Genomic DNA, 18044 nt, shown 5'->3' on the forward strand with positions numbered 1-18044 from the left:
GGAAGCTAACTCGTCTGTAAAACAAGTATTCAAAATTACAGTTTAAGTGTACACAAATAGTTATTACAGGATGAAAAGAAAAAGGAAAGACAATGTGGAATGATTTCATAAAACTTCATGGACAGAATATAATTTCCATTCGCCTGTGATAGCGTGACGGGAAAAAGAAAGTCACCGGAAGCTGACGTCGGTCTTGTTGTTGTGGCGCACGACGGACACGTGACGCGGTGGCGACATGGCGGCCGAGTCTCCCGTCAAGGTAAAAACAAGGCGTGTCTCTCCGCGACTGTTCGAAAAGGCTTGGCTGCTCTGACGACGTTTGTCGGCAGGAAGTCAGCGCGGGTGTCTTGTGCCGTCTTTTGTCATTCGTCTTCCTTGGAGCTGCTCGGAATTGTGCCGCAATCAGCAACAATAACGTGAGCTAGCTCGCTAGCGAGTTATCTCTACGTACTGAGCTCGACAGCTAGCGAGCTAGCTGCTTTTTAATACGCCGCCTTGAGGCTCTTGAAATCTCCCAACACGGAACTCGTTGTCAACTGGAGACGCGACTTGTTCAAGTTTGCCTCCACCGCAAGCGACGACACAGCTTGCGCACGCAAAACGTGTTTTATTTGTGACCAAAATATTGATCTGCCCACCGTCACTGGAAGGGATGTGACAAAATTGTTCAATAATAATTCATCACACATTTTCTAATAGCATATTAAAGTGCATTTAAATAGCTTTCAAATGATGTCTAGATTATTGTTCAATGACTAATAATAAGGAAATATTTTTAATTTTCGAAATATGAGGGGACACTTATGTACTGCTATCTGTTTGTTTGCTGTTTAGCTCGCTATCTCAAATAGATAGAAAGCTGTCTAATAAATAGCTAACAGCTATCTATAACTAATTGATAGCCAGCTGACCAGCTAGATAGCAAATAGATAGCTAGGTAGCCAGCTAGATGGCCAGCCAGCTAGATAGCAAATAGATAGCTAGGTAGCTAGCTAGATAGCCCGATGATAGCCCGGCAAGCTGGGTGTCAGGTGGATGGGTGGGTCGCTAGCTAAATAGCAAATAGATGGCAGGTGCATGGCGACCGTGTGATGGCAGCAGAGGGGGGAGTTTGCTATCTATTTGCCATCTATTCGCTATCTAACTAGCTAGCTGGCTACCTAGCCAGCTATCTATTTACTCTCTATTCACTAACTAGCTATCTGGCTACCTAGCTAGCTATCTATTTGCTATCTATTCGCCATCTAACTAGCTATATATATATATATATATATATATATATATATATATATATATATATATATATATATATACACAGTAAAGTCTCGTTATATCGATATTCAAGGGAGTCCGAAAAAATATCGATATAACCGGGACTATCGATATATCCCATATCGATATAAAGAGACTTTACTGTATATACAGTAAAGTCTCGTTATATCGATAGTCCCGGTTATATATATATATATAAATATATATATATATATATATATATATATATATATATATATATATACACACAGTAAAGTCTCGTTATATCGATATCGATTTTATCGATAGTACCGCTTATTACGATACTATTTTCATTTCCCTTGCACATTTCTAGTCTTTTTATGTATAATTAGTACCGTTTAGTACGATACCCGGTTGTTACGATAATCCGGTTATTACGGTGCTCCTTTTCATCCCCCGCCGGCCATTTTTGTTGTTTATATCGATATATCCGTCGCGCCATTGGTCAACTTGGTCACGTGTCTTGTTACGTGAGCCGCCATCGGTCGCGCCATTGGTCGACTTGGTCACATGAGCCGCCATCGGTCACGCTACTGGGTCGACTTGGCCGTGTGACTTTGTCACGTGACACGCCATCGGTCGCGCCATTGGTCGACTTGGCCGTGTGACTTTGTCACGTGTCACGCCATCAGTCGCGCCATTGGTCGACTTGGTCAGGTGACTTGGTTACGTGCCCAGCACCCGTGTAGCAGAGCCATTTTCATTTTCAGACGCTAGCTCGTGTGTAGCAGACGAGATTGAAGTGTTTGTGTTAAAAGGTAAAAATGGGAAGCAGGAGAAGATGGATGACTTTTTTCAATGGTATACATAATACAGTAAGATGTAAGCGTTGCAGTTTCCCTGTTGTGTTATGTACATGCCCACTGTACTGTATATGAATGCAAACAATGTTTCTTGTTTTGTCTGCTGAAGCGCGATGATTTTGAAAATTATTAACATTCCATACTGTGTATTAAAGGACAGCCGATGTCGCTTTTTATTCAAATGCAAATAAAAATGACTTCACGCCAAGACGTCTTGCATTGCTTGTGAATCCAAACAATGGCTTCAGATTCGGATAATATGCTTTCTTGTTACACATCCAGTTATGAATATGTTTCAAATACACTGTAGTTGTGAAGATTAAAGCATACATGTTTACAATCATTAAAGAATTATATGTGCCATTTTGAGGCAACATTGGGGGAACATCTGTGTAAGCTCTCAGTCGTACAGGAGTGGTCCATCGATGAGAAGGTTTCTTCAGCCGTCATCTGTACAAAAGTGAAGATTTCGGACGTTTCGCCTCCTATCCAAGAGGCTTCGTCAGCGAAACCTTCACTTTTGTACAGATGACGGCTGAAGAAACCTTCTCATCGATTGGGGGAGCATCTCACCCAAAAAAAAGGGAGCTAATGGCCAGCTCCGTTTCTTATATGGCGCTTGGCTGCCCTCTTTTGGCGGCTTTTGTTTAATGCAGTTCGGCGCAGGATCGGATATATCGATAGTCCCGGTTATATCGATATTTTTTCGGACTCCCTTGAATATCGATATAACGAGACTTTACTGTGTGTGTATATATATATATATATATATATATATATATATATATATATATATATATATATCGTCCATCTCGAGATAGAGAGATAGAGATAAACGACGATAAAAGCCTACATGGAGCGCCATAACCAGGTGGCTGGCATAGTCTAGCGAAACATCTGTGCGGAGTATGGACTGGAAACCCCAAGGTCAAAATGGGAAACACCTCCCAAGGTGGTGGAGAATGACCGAGCAAAAATCCTGTGGGACTTCCAGATACAGACTGACAAGATGGTAATGGCCAACCAACCAGATATCGTGGTCATAGATAAAGGGGAAAGGAAAGCCGTTGTCGTGGATGTAGCGGTCCCGAGTGATGGGAACATCAGAAAGAAGGAACATGAGAAAATGGAGAAATACCAAGGGCTCAGAGAGGAGCTGGAGAGAGCCTGGAAGGTAAAGGTGACAGCCGTGCCTGTGGTGGTCGGAGCACTTGGGGCAGTGACCCCCAAACTCGACGAGTGGTTGCAATAGATCCCGGGAACAACATCGGATATCTCGGTCCAGAAAAGCGCAGTGCTGGGAACAGCACGGATACTGCGCAGAACCCTCAAGCTTCCTGGCCTCTGGTAGAGGACCCGAGCTGAAATGGGGACAGACACCACCCATGGTGGGTGAGACGAGGATTTTTATATATATATATATACACAAGTTATCTTCTAGCTAGCTAACTTTCTCTCTATTTGAGTTATTGAGTGAACGCTGGTCCATGTGGCTGCCGCTGCTCACCCTCAGACAAACTGATCCTGAAATGAAATGTATTATGATGATGATGATTTAGCCTCCGAGTCTCGATTCAACATTTCTAATGTATTTCAATTACGCCCATTTTGACTTATGACCGTTTGGTCGGAACGGAAATCGGTCGTAAGTCTGATGTTTCCTGTATTTGTTTTTTTTTTTTTTTGCCACCATCTTGTGGTGTTTCGGTGTGTGTTGAACACACAAACATTTGTTTGCTATTTGTTCACATTGGCTCTTGTGTGTCATGTTCAGGTTGTGCTTGAGCTGGAAGGCGTGTTCGTCCATCCGAGTGGAGATGAAGACGACACGGAAGAGGATTTTCTTGTTTGTGGTTCTTTAAGAATCGTTGACAAGGTGAATGTTTTTTTTAACAAGTCTTACTTTTAAAATGAAGGGCAAACAACGTGGGCGAATCATTTTTTTATTATTATGTTATTTCTGTGTTGATTTCTTGATTCGAATGTCAGGATGGTGACATCACGATGGAATTCACGCCTCTTGAGGATTCCGTGGACCCTTCACACATCTTGTGTGCCGCCAAGGTGACTGTTTGACAATGGCCAATATCAGATGCTTGTGATTGTGAATGAAGCCTCCAAGATGGCAGTGATAATAATAATCATAATAATAATAATCATCATACATTTCATTTATAAGCGCCTTTCAAAAATCTCAGTCACTTTATAGTCACAGGCATAGTTTTACCAGCGGGGTTACCAGCGGCAGCCACATGCGCCAGCATTGACTCAACCCGAAAGTAACTCAAATAGATAGAAAGATAGCTAGCTAATAGCCAGCTAGATACCTGGCTAGATAGCTAGCTAGATTGCTAGATAATAACCAGCTAATAGATAGCCAGCTAGATAGTTAATAGATATCTAGCTAGATAGCCAGCTAGTTAGTTAAATAGCTAATAGATAGCAAATAGATAGCTAGCTAGATAGCTAGCCAGATAATAGCTAGTTGATAGCTAGCTAGATAGCCAGCCAATAGATAGCTAGATAGATAGATAGCAAATAGATAAATAGCCAGCTAGTTAGTGAAATAGCTAATAGACAGCAAATAGATAGATAGCTTTATAGCTAGCTGGATATCTAGCTTAAAGCTAGTTAATCGATAGCTAGATAGATAAATAGTGAGATAGCTATCTTGATAGCCAGCTAGTTAGTTAAATAGCTAATAGACAGCAAATAGCTAGCTGATAGCTAGTTAATAGATAACTAGCTAGATAGCTAGCTAATAGATAGCTAGTTAGATACCCAGCTAGTTAGTTAAATAGCTAAAAGACAGGAAATACATAGCTAGCAAGATAGCCAGTTAATAGATAGCTAGATAGATAGCGAGATAGCTAGCTAGATAGATAGATAGCCAGCTAATTAGTTAAATAGCTAATAGACACAAATAGCTAGCTAGTTAGATAGCCAACTAATAGATAGTAAGATGGATAGATAGCTAATACATAGCTAGCTAGCCAAAGATGGCAGTGGTGATGTCTCGATAAATCACGGCGGTTCTACGCCCTTAACTCCAAAACGGGCCGTGACAGTCCCGACCCGACCCGACCCGCCAAGCATCTTGTCAAGCGTTCCGGTTCAGCCATCCTGGAGCGTTTGCTGTGCCGGCAGGACTCCAGCTCGGTCATGGAGTGGGTCCAGTGTCAGCATCCGGGCCAGCCGGGCCAGCGTCCCTCGGAGAGCCAGCAGAACTACGACACCGAATGGGACCTGATCAACGCCGCGTCTTTCAAGAAGAAGGCCTGCGTCGCCGGACATGGTCAGTAATCATCATCATCATCATCATCATCATAATACATTTCATTTATAAGTGTCTTTAAAAACTCTCAAGGTCACTTTACAGTTACAAGATCTTTTTTTTTCTGTGGGTGAGCAGCGGCCGACACACATGCCAGCGTTCATGCAACCCGCAAGTAAATAGATAGTAAGCTAGCCAGCCACCAGTAGATAGCTAATAAATAGCCACCCAGATAGCTAACTAGATAGCCAGCCACCCAGATAGCTATATAGTTAATAGATAGCTAAATAGATAAAAAGCCAGCCAGCCAGCTAGCAGATAGCCAACAGATGGCTAGCAATCTAGATAGCCATATCGCCAATGGAAAGCTAAATAGAGAGAAAGCTAGCTCGCCAGCTCGTAGATAGCTAATAGATAGCGAGCCAGCTTGATAGCTATACAGCTAATAGATAGACAGCTAGTTAGCTAATACACTTAATGTCACGAAGAAAAGTCAAGGCGATGGATGGCCTGGCCCCACGTTAGCACGTTAGCATGTTAGCAGCCCGCGCTTTAGTTTTTTTACGGGCCGCTGGCTAAGTGGTTGTCGATCCCTCCGGCAGGTTCCGCCACGGGCGGCCATTTCTTCTCGGTCAGTCTGAGTCAGCTGGCCGCCGTCACGCAGCGTCATGGCTGCTGCCGCCATCGCAATACGCCCGCGTTGCTTTTCGCACTCAAGGGGTCTTCGGCGCTGCCTTCGCTGCACTTCCACCAGGGCGGCAGCAAAGAGCTCCTGGACAGCCTGATGGGAGTGGCCACGCTCAGCCAGTGAGTAATATTAATCATCATAATACATTTGATTTCAAAGCGCTTTTCAAAACTCAAGGAGAATGGACGGCTAATAAACAGATAGTAGATAGCCAACAGTTAGCCAGACAGCTAGTACCTAGCTAGCTAATGGATAGCAAATAAATAGCGACTAGTTGGCCAGCTAGCCAGCTCGACAGCTAAGAGCTAGCCAGCTAGCTAATGGATAGCTAATAGATAGCCAACAGCTAAAGGCCAGCCAGTACACAAAACCACGAAGCCCCTTTGGTTATTCCAAGGGTGACGTTTCAAAAAGAACCCGTGATGGACGGATAAATAAATAAATACATAAATATATTGAGTTACTTCCGGGGCGAGTGAACGCTGCCGCGTGTGGCTGCCACTGCTCACCCACAGAGACGTTTATCCTGTGACTGTAAAGCGACCTTAAGAGTTTTGAAAGGCGCTTATAAATTACATATATGTGATGATGATGATGATGATGATTATTATTATAAATAAATAAACATGGATAAATAAAACATACATAAAGAATAGGTAAGGAAATACATGGCTAAAAAGTGTTTTCCAAAGCAAAGCCGCCATGGATGAAGGCTTTGATGGCGAGGGCCGATTCCTAAGCGCCTGCAATCTTTTGGCAAGTGGCACCAGCGCGCGTCCTTTAGATGCTCATAATTGTCTTCCTTTGAACAAAATGGCACCTTATGAAACCTCTTATCTGAACACACACAGGAAATTGTCTGGGCTGCGACACGTGCCAAATCCTTTCACCCGGCTTGACGCCACCATTTCTCTGCAATACACACACAGCGTATAAACAGCTTTTTGAAAATTGAGTTTTTTTATTTCTCCATCCTAATTTTTAATATTTTTTACTGACTTACTTCTCTTTGCAATTAGCAATAACTCCATCTTGGATTGGATTAGCCTTTATTTGTCTCGCGGTGGACGGAAATGGACATTTCACAGTAACAAAGTGATGAAAGGAAGAGGAAAGGAAAAGAAGAAGTAGAAAAACAAAATACAGGAGCTGCTGTCAAGGCAGCCACGCTCGCGGCGCCATCTTCAAGTCAAAAGACCCAAACTGAATAACTAATAATATGACACAACACAAAAGACACAGTCTACAATATTTAATACTACTACTCCTACTGCTAGTACTACTACTACTACTACTACTACTAATAATAATAATAATACATTTCATTTCTAAGCGCCTTTCAAAACTCTCAAGGTCACTTTACAGTCACAGGATCAGTTTTTCTGTGGGTGAGCAGCGGCAGCCACACGCGCCAGCGTTCACTCAACCCGGAAGTAACTCAAATAGATAGAAATGTAGCTAATAGCTAGTTATCCAGATAGATAGCTAACATATAGCCAGCTAGACAGCTAATAAATAGCAATATTATCGTAGTAAATACACACAGAGTGATCCTTATTGTGTGTGTGCAACAATCTGAAACAAAATGTGTTGCTATGACGATGACATCTGCCGAATTGGTTGGCTCAGGTGCGCAGAAGATGAACGTCGTCTGCTGATCGGCGCCCCCAACAAAGTCCTGAGTCAGTCCTTTGAAAACCTGGCCGACGACAACAACTTGGGCCTGGTCCGCGTAAGTCTTCAACCGCCTGGGAATCGCCGCGCGGTCCTTTGCGGAATCGCCGCGCACGTCCACGTGGCGCTTTGTGTTCGTTTGGGCAGAAATTTCGCAAGGATCCTTACGTGACCACGCTGGGCCGCTTCTCCAAAGTCACCAACTACCTTTTCGACGCCTTCAAGGGCCCCGAAGAGCAGCGCCAGCGCCCCCCGGAGGAGGTGGCCAACCTCCTGGGGGAAATCATCCCGGGCCTGGAGATCAACCAGCAGGAGGAACCCGGTTTTGAGGTGGTCACCAGGGTGAGCTGCCGCTGCCGCTTTTCTCCAGTCCGTCGGGCGCCGCCCGTCAACCCTTCCGCCTCCGCCAGGTGGATTTGGGCGCCCGACCGCAGGTGTCACGGGGCCCCCCCGTGTCCGCCGACGTGTGGAACGGACACCAAGACCAGGACGGACGCTTGATGCACGGCGCTCGTCTACGGGAGGCCATCTTTAGAGGGGCAAGTTGCATTCTGGGAATAATCATAAGAATCATCATAAGAATACATTTCATTTATAAGCGCCTTTCAAAACTCTCAAGGTCTCTTTTCAGGCACAGGATAGGTTTTTCTGTGGGTTAGCAGCGGCAGCCACACGTGCCAGCGTTCACTCAACCCAGAAATAACTCTAATAGATAAAAAGATAGCTAATTAGCTTTGCTAGCTAGCCAGACAACTAATAGATAGCAAATGGATAGCCAGCCAGTTAGCTAGCTAATAGATAGCAATTGGATAGCAAATAGGTAGCCAGCCAGGTAGATAGCTAGTAAATGGTAAATAGATAGAAACATGGATAGCAAATAGAATGCCAGCTAAGTAGATAGCAAATAGATAGCCCCTGGCTGGCTATTTATTAGCTATATTGGATTGGATTTGCCTTTATTAGTCTCGCGTATATGGCTGTCTAGCTAGTTAGCTAGCCTTTCAAAACTGTCAAGGTCACTTTGCAGTCACGGCATCGTTTTTTCTGCGGGTGACCCGCGGCAGCCACATGCGCCAGCGTTCACTCAAGCCAACTCAAACAGATAGAAAGCTAGCTAACAGATAGCTAATAGCTAGCAAGCCCGTGTAAATGAAATGTATTATTTTTGTTATAGCCAATAAATAGCTAAAAGTCTAGCCAGCTAGATAGCTATATAAGTAATAGCTAGCCAGATAGCTAATATATAGCAAAGAGATGGCAAATTCACTGTAATGCATCAAACTTCAATTTAGCAGTTAGTTAGCTTAACTCCTGTGGATGTAGCTTCCAAAGCTCCAATTTATTCAGCCAATTTCCAATTTGAACGGAGTCGTAACCCAGAAGGGAAGAGGATGAGATTAGCGCATGCTAACCGAGGTTAAACTCAAGCCAACCTGCACACTGAGCTCGCTAGCAATATAGCATCATCATTATTTTTTGATTGTTGTCTTAGATTGCAATGTTGTGGTGTGCGTTCCTTCCCTCCTTCCCCGCCCACGTGCAGGGTTTGAGCCACGCCATCCGGAAAGAAGCCTGGAAGTTTCTTTTGGGATACTTTCCCTGGAACAGCACGCTGGACGAGAGGAAAAGTCTGCGCGGAAGCAAAACGTACCATTTGCCCTTTTTGTTTCTTCTACGTCACGCCCGTATGCAAATTAGGGGGGCGTGTTTCTGGAAGGATGATGATTGACGCGTGCGCCGCTTGCTGTCGCAGGGATGAATATTTCCGCATGAAACTGCAGTGGAAGTCGCTTAGCGAGGAGCAGCAGAGGAGGAATTCACGACTTCGCCACTACCAAAGTCTCATCGGTGAGAATGACGCCGAACCTTTCTATCTTAGTAATATGTTGTTGTGATTATTATTATGGTTATGATTATTATCATGGTTATTAGGATTACTACCTGGCTGGCTACCTAGCTGGCTATCTATTAGCTATCTGGCTGCCTCGCTAGCTATCTAGCTGGCTATAATAATAATAATAATACATTTAATTTCTAAGCGTCACTTTACAGTCACGGGATCAGTTTTTCTGTGGGTGAGCAGCGGCAGCCATACGCGCCAGCGTTCACTCGACCCGGAAGTAACTCAAATAGCTCAAACACTTTTCACACTGCAACACAGCAGCTCCTGTATTTTGTTTTTCTACTTTCATAACTTTGCTGCTGAGAAATGTAAATTTCTCCACTGCGAGATGAATAAAGGCAAATCCTATCCAACACTAGCTAGCTCATAGATAATAATAATAATAATGATATTAATACATTTAAATTCGAAACGCCCTTCAAAACTCCCAAGGTCACTGGTAGGCGTTACTTTTACATTTCACCGGTCGGAAAATTATAATAGATAGCTAAGAGCTAGGTAGCTAGCTATTCATCAAAAAGGAACGCTGGCGCGTGTGGCTCCCGCTGCTCACCCACAGAGAAACTGATCCCGTGGCTGTAAAGCGACCTTGAGAGTTTTGAAAGACGTCTATTAGTTATACGGCTATCTAGGTACCTAGCTAGCTGCCTATCTATTAGCTATCTATTGGCTATCTAGTAGCTAGCGAGCTTTCTATCTATCTGAGTTACTTCCGGGTTGAGTGAACGCTGGCACGTGTGGCTGCCGCTGCTCACCGACAGAAAAACCTATCCTGTGACTGTAAAATGACCTTGATAGTTTTGAAAGGCGCTTAGAAATGTCATTTATTATTTTTATTATTATGATTTCCTATTTACTCACGACATCCCTCCCGCTTGCAGAAAAAGACGTCAACCGGACAGACCGAAGCAATCGATTCTACGAGGGGATCGATAATCCGGGTCTGGTCCTCCTGCACGACATCCTGATGACGTACTGCATGTACGACTTTGACTTGGGTGAGCGAGCGTGACCTTTGACCCCTCCCATACCGCCTCGTTGACCTTCTACTTGCTGGCAGGTTACGTGCAGGGCATGAGCGACCTTTTGTCGCCCATCGTCTTCGTGATGGAGAACGAGGTGGACGCTTTCTGGTGTTTCGTCTCCTTCATGGAACACGTGGTGAGTCGAAGCGCAAAAAAAAACAAAATCGTCTAAAATGGACATTTTCAAATTTAAGAAAATCATCTAAAATGGCGTTTTCTAAATTATTTATTTTCTATTGTTCTTTATTCTAAAATGTCTATTTCAAAAATTCTAAAATGGCAATTTTCCCCAAAAATTCTAAAATAGCAATTTCATATTTTTTTTGGTTCTAAAATTGGGATTTTTTGTTGTTGTTTTAATTCTAAAATGCCTATTTTCAAACATTAAAAAAAAATCTAAAATGGTGATTTTCTAACATTTTAAAAAATTATGCAGTGGTCATTTTCTAATATTGACAAAAATTCTAAACTAGCGATTTCATATTTATTTTGTTCTAAATGTGATTTTTTTAAATGTTTTTTTTTATTCTAAAATGTCTATTTTCAAACATTTTTAAAAATGATAAAATGACGATTTTCCTATATTTAAAAAACATTCTAAAGTGGCCATTTTCTAATATAAAAAAAATATTCTCAAATGGCGATTTTAGAAATTAAAAAAAAAATCTAAAATAGCGATTTTGTATTTTTTGAAAACATCTCAAATTTTGTTTTTCTATTGTTTTTTATTCTCAAATGGCAATGTTCTATTTTTTTAAACATTCTAAAATGGCGATTTTTTAAAATATTTAATAAAAAATCTAAAATGGCGATTTTGTTTTTTTAATTGTAAAATGTCGATTTTGGTCGAGACTTTGGTGACGTTTGCGCCTGTTTTGATTTGCTGTTTTTGCAGCACCACAACTTTGAGGAGCAGATGCAAGGCATGAAGACTCAGCTGATCCAGCTCAGCACGCTACTCAGGTTGCTGGATCCCGCCTTCGTCAACTATCTCGGTACGCCTCACTTGCCATCAAAAGGAAGAAGAAGAAGAAGAACAAATAAGAATCCTATTTGCTAGCAGCTAATAGATAGCTCAGCCAGGCCTTCACTCAACCCGGAAGTAACTCGGATAGAAAGCCAGCTCGCTAAGAGAAAGCTAATAGATAGCTAAGTAACTCGAATAGAAAGCTAGCTGGCTAATAGCTAGCTAACAGATAGCTAGCTCGGCCTTCACTCAACCCGGAAGTAACTCGGATAGAAAGCCAGCTCGCTAAGAGACAGCTAAGTAACTCGGATAGAAAGCTAGCTGGCTAATGGATAGTTAACAGATAGATGGCCAACGCAAATTAGGGGGGCGTGTTTCTGGAAGGATGATGATTGACGCGTGCGCCGCTTGCTGTCGCAGGGATGAATATTTCCGCATGAAACTGCAGTGGAAGTCGCTTAGCGAGGAGCAGCAGAGGAGGAATTCACGACTTCGCCACTACCAAAGTCTCATCGGTGAGAATGACGCCGAACCTTTCTATCTTAGTAATATGTTGTTGTCATTATTATCATGGTTATTAGGATTACTACCTAGCTGGCTATCTATTAGCTATCTGGCTGGCTCGCTAGCTATCTAGCTGGCTATAATAATAATAATAATACATTTAATTTCTAAGCGTCACTTTACAGTCACGGGATCAGTTTTTCTGTGGGTGAGCAGCGGCAGCCATACGCGCCAGTGTTCACTCGACCCGGAAGTAACTCAAATAGCTCAAACACTTTTCACACTGCAACACAACAGCTCCTGTATTTTGTTTTTCTACTTTCATCATTTTGCTGCTGAGAAATGTAAATTTCTCCACTGCGAGATGAATAAAGGCAAATCCAATCCAACACTAGCTAGCTCATAGATAATGATAATAATAATGATATTAATACATTTCAATTCGAAACGCCCTTCAAAACTCCCAAGGTCACTGGTAGGCGTTACTTTTACATTTCACCGGTCGGAAAATTATAATAGATAGCTAAGAGCTAGGTAGCTAGCTATTCATCAAAAAGGAACGCTGGCGCGTGTGGCTGCCGCTGCTCACCCACAGAAAAACTGATCCCGTGGCTGTAAAGCGACCTTGAGAGTTTTGAAAGACGTCTATTAGTTATACGGCTATCTAGGTACCTAGCTAGCTGCCTATCTATTAGCTATCTATTGGCTATCTAGTAGCTAGCGAGCTTTCTATCTATCTGAGTTACTTCCGGGTTGAGTGAACGGTGGCACGTGTGGCTGCCGCTGCTCACCGACAGAAAAACCTATCCTGTGACTGTAAAATGACCTTGATAGGTTTGAAAGGCGCTTAGAAATGTCATTTATTATTATTATTATGATTTCCTATTTACTCACGACATCCCTCCCGCTCGCAGAAAAAGACGTCAACCGGACAGACCGAAGCAATCGATTCTACGAGGGGATCGATAATCCGGGTCTGGTCCTCCTGCACGACATCCTGATGACGTACTGCATGTACGACTTTGACTTGGGTGAGCGAGCGTGACCTTTGAGCCCTCCCATACCGCCTCGTTGACCTTCTACTTGCTGGCAGGTTACGTGCAGGGCATGAGCGACCTTTTGTCGCCCATCGTCTTCGTGATGGAGAACGAGGTGGACGCTTTCTGGTGTTTCGTCTCCTTCATGGAACACGTGGTGAGTCGAAGCGCAAAAAAAAACAAAATCGTCTAAAATGGACATTTTCAAATTTAAAAAAATGATCTAAAATGGCGTTTTCTAAATTATTTATTTTCTATTGCTCTTTATTCTAAAATGTCTATTTCAAAAATTCTAAAATGGCAATTTTCCCCAAAAATTCTAAAATAGCAATTTCATATTTTTTTTGGTTCTAAAATTGGGATTTTTTTTTTGTTGTTTTAATTCTAAAATGTCTATTTTCAAACATTAAAAAAAATCTAAAATGGTGATTTTCTAACATTTTAAAAAATTATACAGTGGTCATTTTCTAATATTGACAAAAATTCTAAACTAGCGATTTCATATTTATTTTGTTCTAAATGTGATTTTTTTAAATGTTTTTTTTTATTCAAAAATGTCTATTTTCAAACATTTTTAAAAATGATAAAATGACGATTTTCCTATATTTAAAAAAAATTCTAAAGTGGCCATTTTCTAATATAAAAAAAAATATTCTCAAATGGCGATTTTAGAAATTAAAAAAAAATCTAAAATAGCGATTTTGTATTTTTTGAAAACATCTCAAATTTTGTTTTTCTATTGTTTTTTATTCTCAAATGGCAATGTTCTATTTTTTTAAACATTCTAAAATGGCGATTTTTTAAAATATTGAATAAAAAATCAAAAATGGCGATTTTGTTTTTTAAATTGTAAAATGTCGATTTTGGTCGAGACTTTGGTGACGTTTGCGCCTGTTTTGATTTGCTGTTTTTGCAGCACCACAACTTTGAGGAGCAGATGCAAGGCATGAAGACTCAGCTGATCCAGCTCAGCACGCTACTCAGGTTGCTGGATCCCGCCTTCGTCAACTATCTCGGTACGCCTCACTTGCCATCAAAAGGAAGAAGAAGAAGAAGAACAAATAAGAATCCTATTTGCTAGCAGCTAATAGATAGCTCAGCCAGGCCTTCACTCAACCCGGAAGTAACTCGGATAGAAAGCCAGCTCGCTAAGAGAAAGCTAATAGATAGCTAAGTAACTCGAATAGAAAGCTAGCTGGCTAATAGCTAGCTAACAGATAGCTAGCTCGGCCTTCACTCAACCCGGAAGTAACTCGGATAGAAAGCCAGCTCGCTAAGAGACAGCTAATAGATAGCTAAGTAACTCGAATAGAAAGCTAGCTGGCTAATAGCTAGCTAACAGATAGCTAGCTCGGCCTTCACTCAACCCGGAAGTAACTCGGATAGAAAGCCAGCTCGCTAAGAGAAAGCTAATAGATAGCTAAGTAACTCGAATAGAAAGCTAGCTGGCTAATAGCTAGCTAACAGATAGCTAGCTCGGCCTTCACTCAACCCGGAAGTAACTCGGATAGAAAGCCAGCTCGCTAAGAGACAGCTAATAGATAGCTAAGTAACTCGGATAGAAAGCTAGCTGGCTAATGGATAGTTAACAGATAGATGGCCAACGCCTTCACTCAACCCGGAAGTAACTTGGATGGAAAGCTAGCTAGCTACTACCTAGCTATACGTCTGCGTAAGCTCTCAGTCCTACAGGAGCGGTCCATCGATGTAAAGGTTTCTTCGGCAGATGACGGCGGAAGAAAGCTTTTCATCGATCCTAGCTAGCTAGCTAGCAGATAGCCAGCCAGGCCTTCCTTCATCCTTGTAACGATGGTCCGCTGCGCCTGCAGAGCGTGAGGATTCGGGTTATCTTTATTTCTGCTTCCGCTGGCTTCTCATCCGCTTCAAGAGGGAGTTCTCCTTCCAGGATATCCTCAGGCTGTGGGAGGTCAGTGACCCCGACGCCACGCCGACCCGTTTTTCGTGGGGATTTGACATTTGACATTTGACCCGGTGGCCGTTTTCAGGTCATGTGGACCGGCCTCCCCTGTCACAATTTCCATCTCCTGCTCTGCTGTGCCATCCTGGACTCGGAGAAGAGCAAAATGATGGAGGAGAACTTTGGCTTCAACGAGATCCTCAAAGTAAAGGCGCTTTTTCCCCCTCGTATTTTGCTGGTTGCGGTCGGCGACGCGACGTGACGCGACGTGACGTGACGTCCATGACACCAATGTTCGTTTTGGCCAGCACGTCAACGAGCTCTCCATGAAGCTGGACGTCGAGGAGATCCTTCAGGAAGGAGAAAGCATCTGGCTGCAGATCCACCAGTGTCAGGTAGTCAAGTTGTTTTGGCCAGCGGTTCAGGGTGTCCCCCGTCGATGATTTTAATAAGAAGGATACATTTCATTTCTAAGCGCCTTTCAAAACTCTCACGGGTCAATTTTCAGTCACGGTTTCGGTTTTTCTGTGGGTGAGCGGCGGCAGCCACGCGCGCTAGCGTGCACTCAACCTGGAAGTAAATAGATAGAAAGCTAGCTAATAGATAGCCAGCTAGACAGGTACATAACTAATAGATTACCAGCCAGATAGCTAGCCAGCCGGCCAGTTAGCTGATAGGTACCAAATAGATAGCTAATAGATCGCCAATTGATAGCCAGATAGACAACTAGCTATATAACTGATAGCCAGCCAGATAGATAGCCAGCCGGCCACTTAGCTAATAGGTATCAAATAGAAAGCTAATAGATGGCCAATAGATAGCCAGATAGACAACTAGCTATATAACTAATAGAGAGCCAGCCATATAGCGAGACAGCCGGCCACTTAGCTAATAGGTAACTAATAGATAGCCAGCTAGACAAGTAGCTTTGTCATCTGTCAGGTATGTCACATGACCTGATATGTGTCCTCAGGGCCTGCCTCAGTCCGTGGTCAACATCCTGGCATTGGAACGGAAGTCGTCGCACCCGGCGCAGGCCCCGGCGCAGGCCCCGGCGCAGGCCCCGGCGCAGGCGGGTGCGTTGCAGCATCGAGGCGGGCGCGCCTGCGCTAACGGACATTTGACAGCCATCGACTCTCAGCATCTGAGCAAAGTTGCCTTCATGTCCTAACACAAGATTCGTATTCTGATTATTATTTTTTTTTTTTTTTCCGACCGCGTGCACTTTTTTGTCCTCGATGACTCCGGATTGGAAGTTGCCGCTGGGACATATTTTGCAAAGGATTTTTTTCTTTTTAAAGCACGCTGGTCGTCGTCGCATTGGCAACAGATGGAAACATCCGTTGTCTCCTCAAGCGACAGGTTGGACGCATTAAAAACCTTGTCTTAATAATCATCGTCGTCATAAGAATACATTTCATTTCTAAGCGCCTTTCCAAACTCTCGAGAACACTTTACGGTCACAGAAAATAGATAGCCGGCCAGATAGCTAGCTCGGAAGATAGCTAATAGATAGATAGCCAGAAAGCCAGCGAGCTAGATAAATAGCTAATAGACAGAAAATAGACCGTAAATAGATAGCTATCTCGGTAGCGAGCTAGGTATCCAGCTAGAAAGCTAGCATACACATGATGTCAAGAGAACCATTCAACTATAGGTAACGTCCGACTTACGACCACGACCTCCAGACCCTATTGTTTTTTTAAATGTTAAGTCTACGCCTGGAACAATTTTGGCCAGCCAGCCAGCATGTCACGCTCGCACAGCAATCGAGCGCGTGTGATGGCTTGTACTTAAACAAGTCAGGTTTCAATTGGATGATTGCGTCTTCTATGATTCATTTAGACTTTCACGTATTCAAAATTCATTCTAAAAGGCGATTTTCTATTTATTTTTTTAAATTCTAAAATGGCGCTTCTCAATTAAAAAACATTCTAAAATGTCTATTTTCTATATTTTTCGAATTCTAAAATGGCAATTTTCTATATTTAAAAAAAATCTATATTGGTGTTTTTATTGTAAAATGTTGATTTTCTATTTTTTTTATTCTAAAATGGTAATTTTTCTATTTTTCAATTAAAAAAACTATTCTAAAATGTTGATTTTCTATTGTTTTAATCTAAGATGGCAATTTTCATTTTTTTTGAAACATTCTAAAATCGCAATGTTCTTTTATTTAAAAAAATGTAAAAAAATTGTAAAATGTTGATTTTTCCAGTTTTATATTCTAAAATGGCGCTTTTCTATTTTTTAAAAACATTCTAAAATGGGGATTTTCTAATACAGTAAAGTCTCGTTATATCGATATTCTCGGGAGTCCGAAAAAATATCGATATAACCGGGACTATCGATATATCCGACCCTGTTTGCATGTAATTTTCTCCGTGCGTGCATACAAATAGTATCGATATAACCGGGACTATCGATATATCCGATATCGATATAACCAGACTTTACTGTATTTAAAAAAATCTATATTGGTGATTTTTTTTAAATTGTAAAATGTTGATTTTCCAGTTTTATATTCTAAAATGGCGCTTTTCTATTTTTTAAAAACATTCTAAAATGGCGATTTTCTAATATTTAAAAAAATCTATATTGGTGATTTTTTTTTAAATTGTAAAATGTTGATTTTCTATTTATTTTTTTTAATTCTAAAATTACGATTTTCAATGTTCAAAAAACATTCTAAAATGTTGCTTTTTTATTGTTTTTAATCTAAAATGGCAATTTTCAGTTTTTTTTTTCATTCTAAAATCACAATTTTCTGATATTAAAAAAAATCTAAAATGGTGATTTCCTATTTTGTTATTGTAAAATATTGAATTTCTATGTTTGATTTTAATTCTAAAATGTTGCTTTTCTATTTATTTTCAAACCTTCTAAAATGGCGATTTTAAACTGGACTTTGGTGACGTTTGGTGATTAGCGCTGACTGCGAGATGTTGAATGCGGATG

At 41.8% G+C, this 18044-nt stretch overlaps 1 protein-coding gene across 1 annotated transcript; it reads left to right on the forward strand.

Moving 5' to 3' along the window:
* Positions 1–17186, forward strand: tbc1d15 (TBC1 domain family, member 15). The gene is made up of 17 exons (XM_088995816.1): positions 1–259; positions 3871–3972; positions 4086–4160; positions 5244–5391; positions 5973–6177; positions 7688–7790; positions 7880–8074; positions 8143–8271; positions 9276–9379; positions 9486–9580; positions 10517–10633; positions 10696–10796; positions 11556–11655; positions 14998–15095; positions 15175–15291; positions 15395–15481; positions 16060–17186. The coding sequence occupies exons 1-17, from the start codon at positions 236–238 to the stop codon at positions 16255–16257; spliced, it is 1998 nt and encodes a 665-aa protein (XP_088851942.1). The 5' UTR covers positions 1–235; the 3' UTR covers positions 16258–17186.
* Positions 17187–18044: the final 858 nt, after the last annotated feature.

This window comes from Hippocampus bargibanti, linkage group LG05 (genome assembly GCF_051943395.1).
Source record: "Hippocampus bargibanti isolate YZ-2025 linkage group LG05, ASM5194339v1, whole genome shotgun sequence".
Classification (NCBI taxonomy): domain Eukaryota; kingdom Metazoa; phylum Chordata; class Actinopteri; order Syngnathiformes; family Syngnathidae; genus Hippocampus; species Hippocampus bargibanti.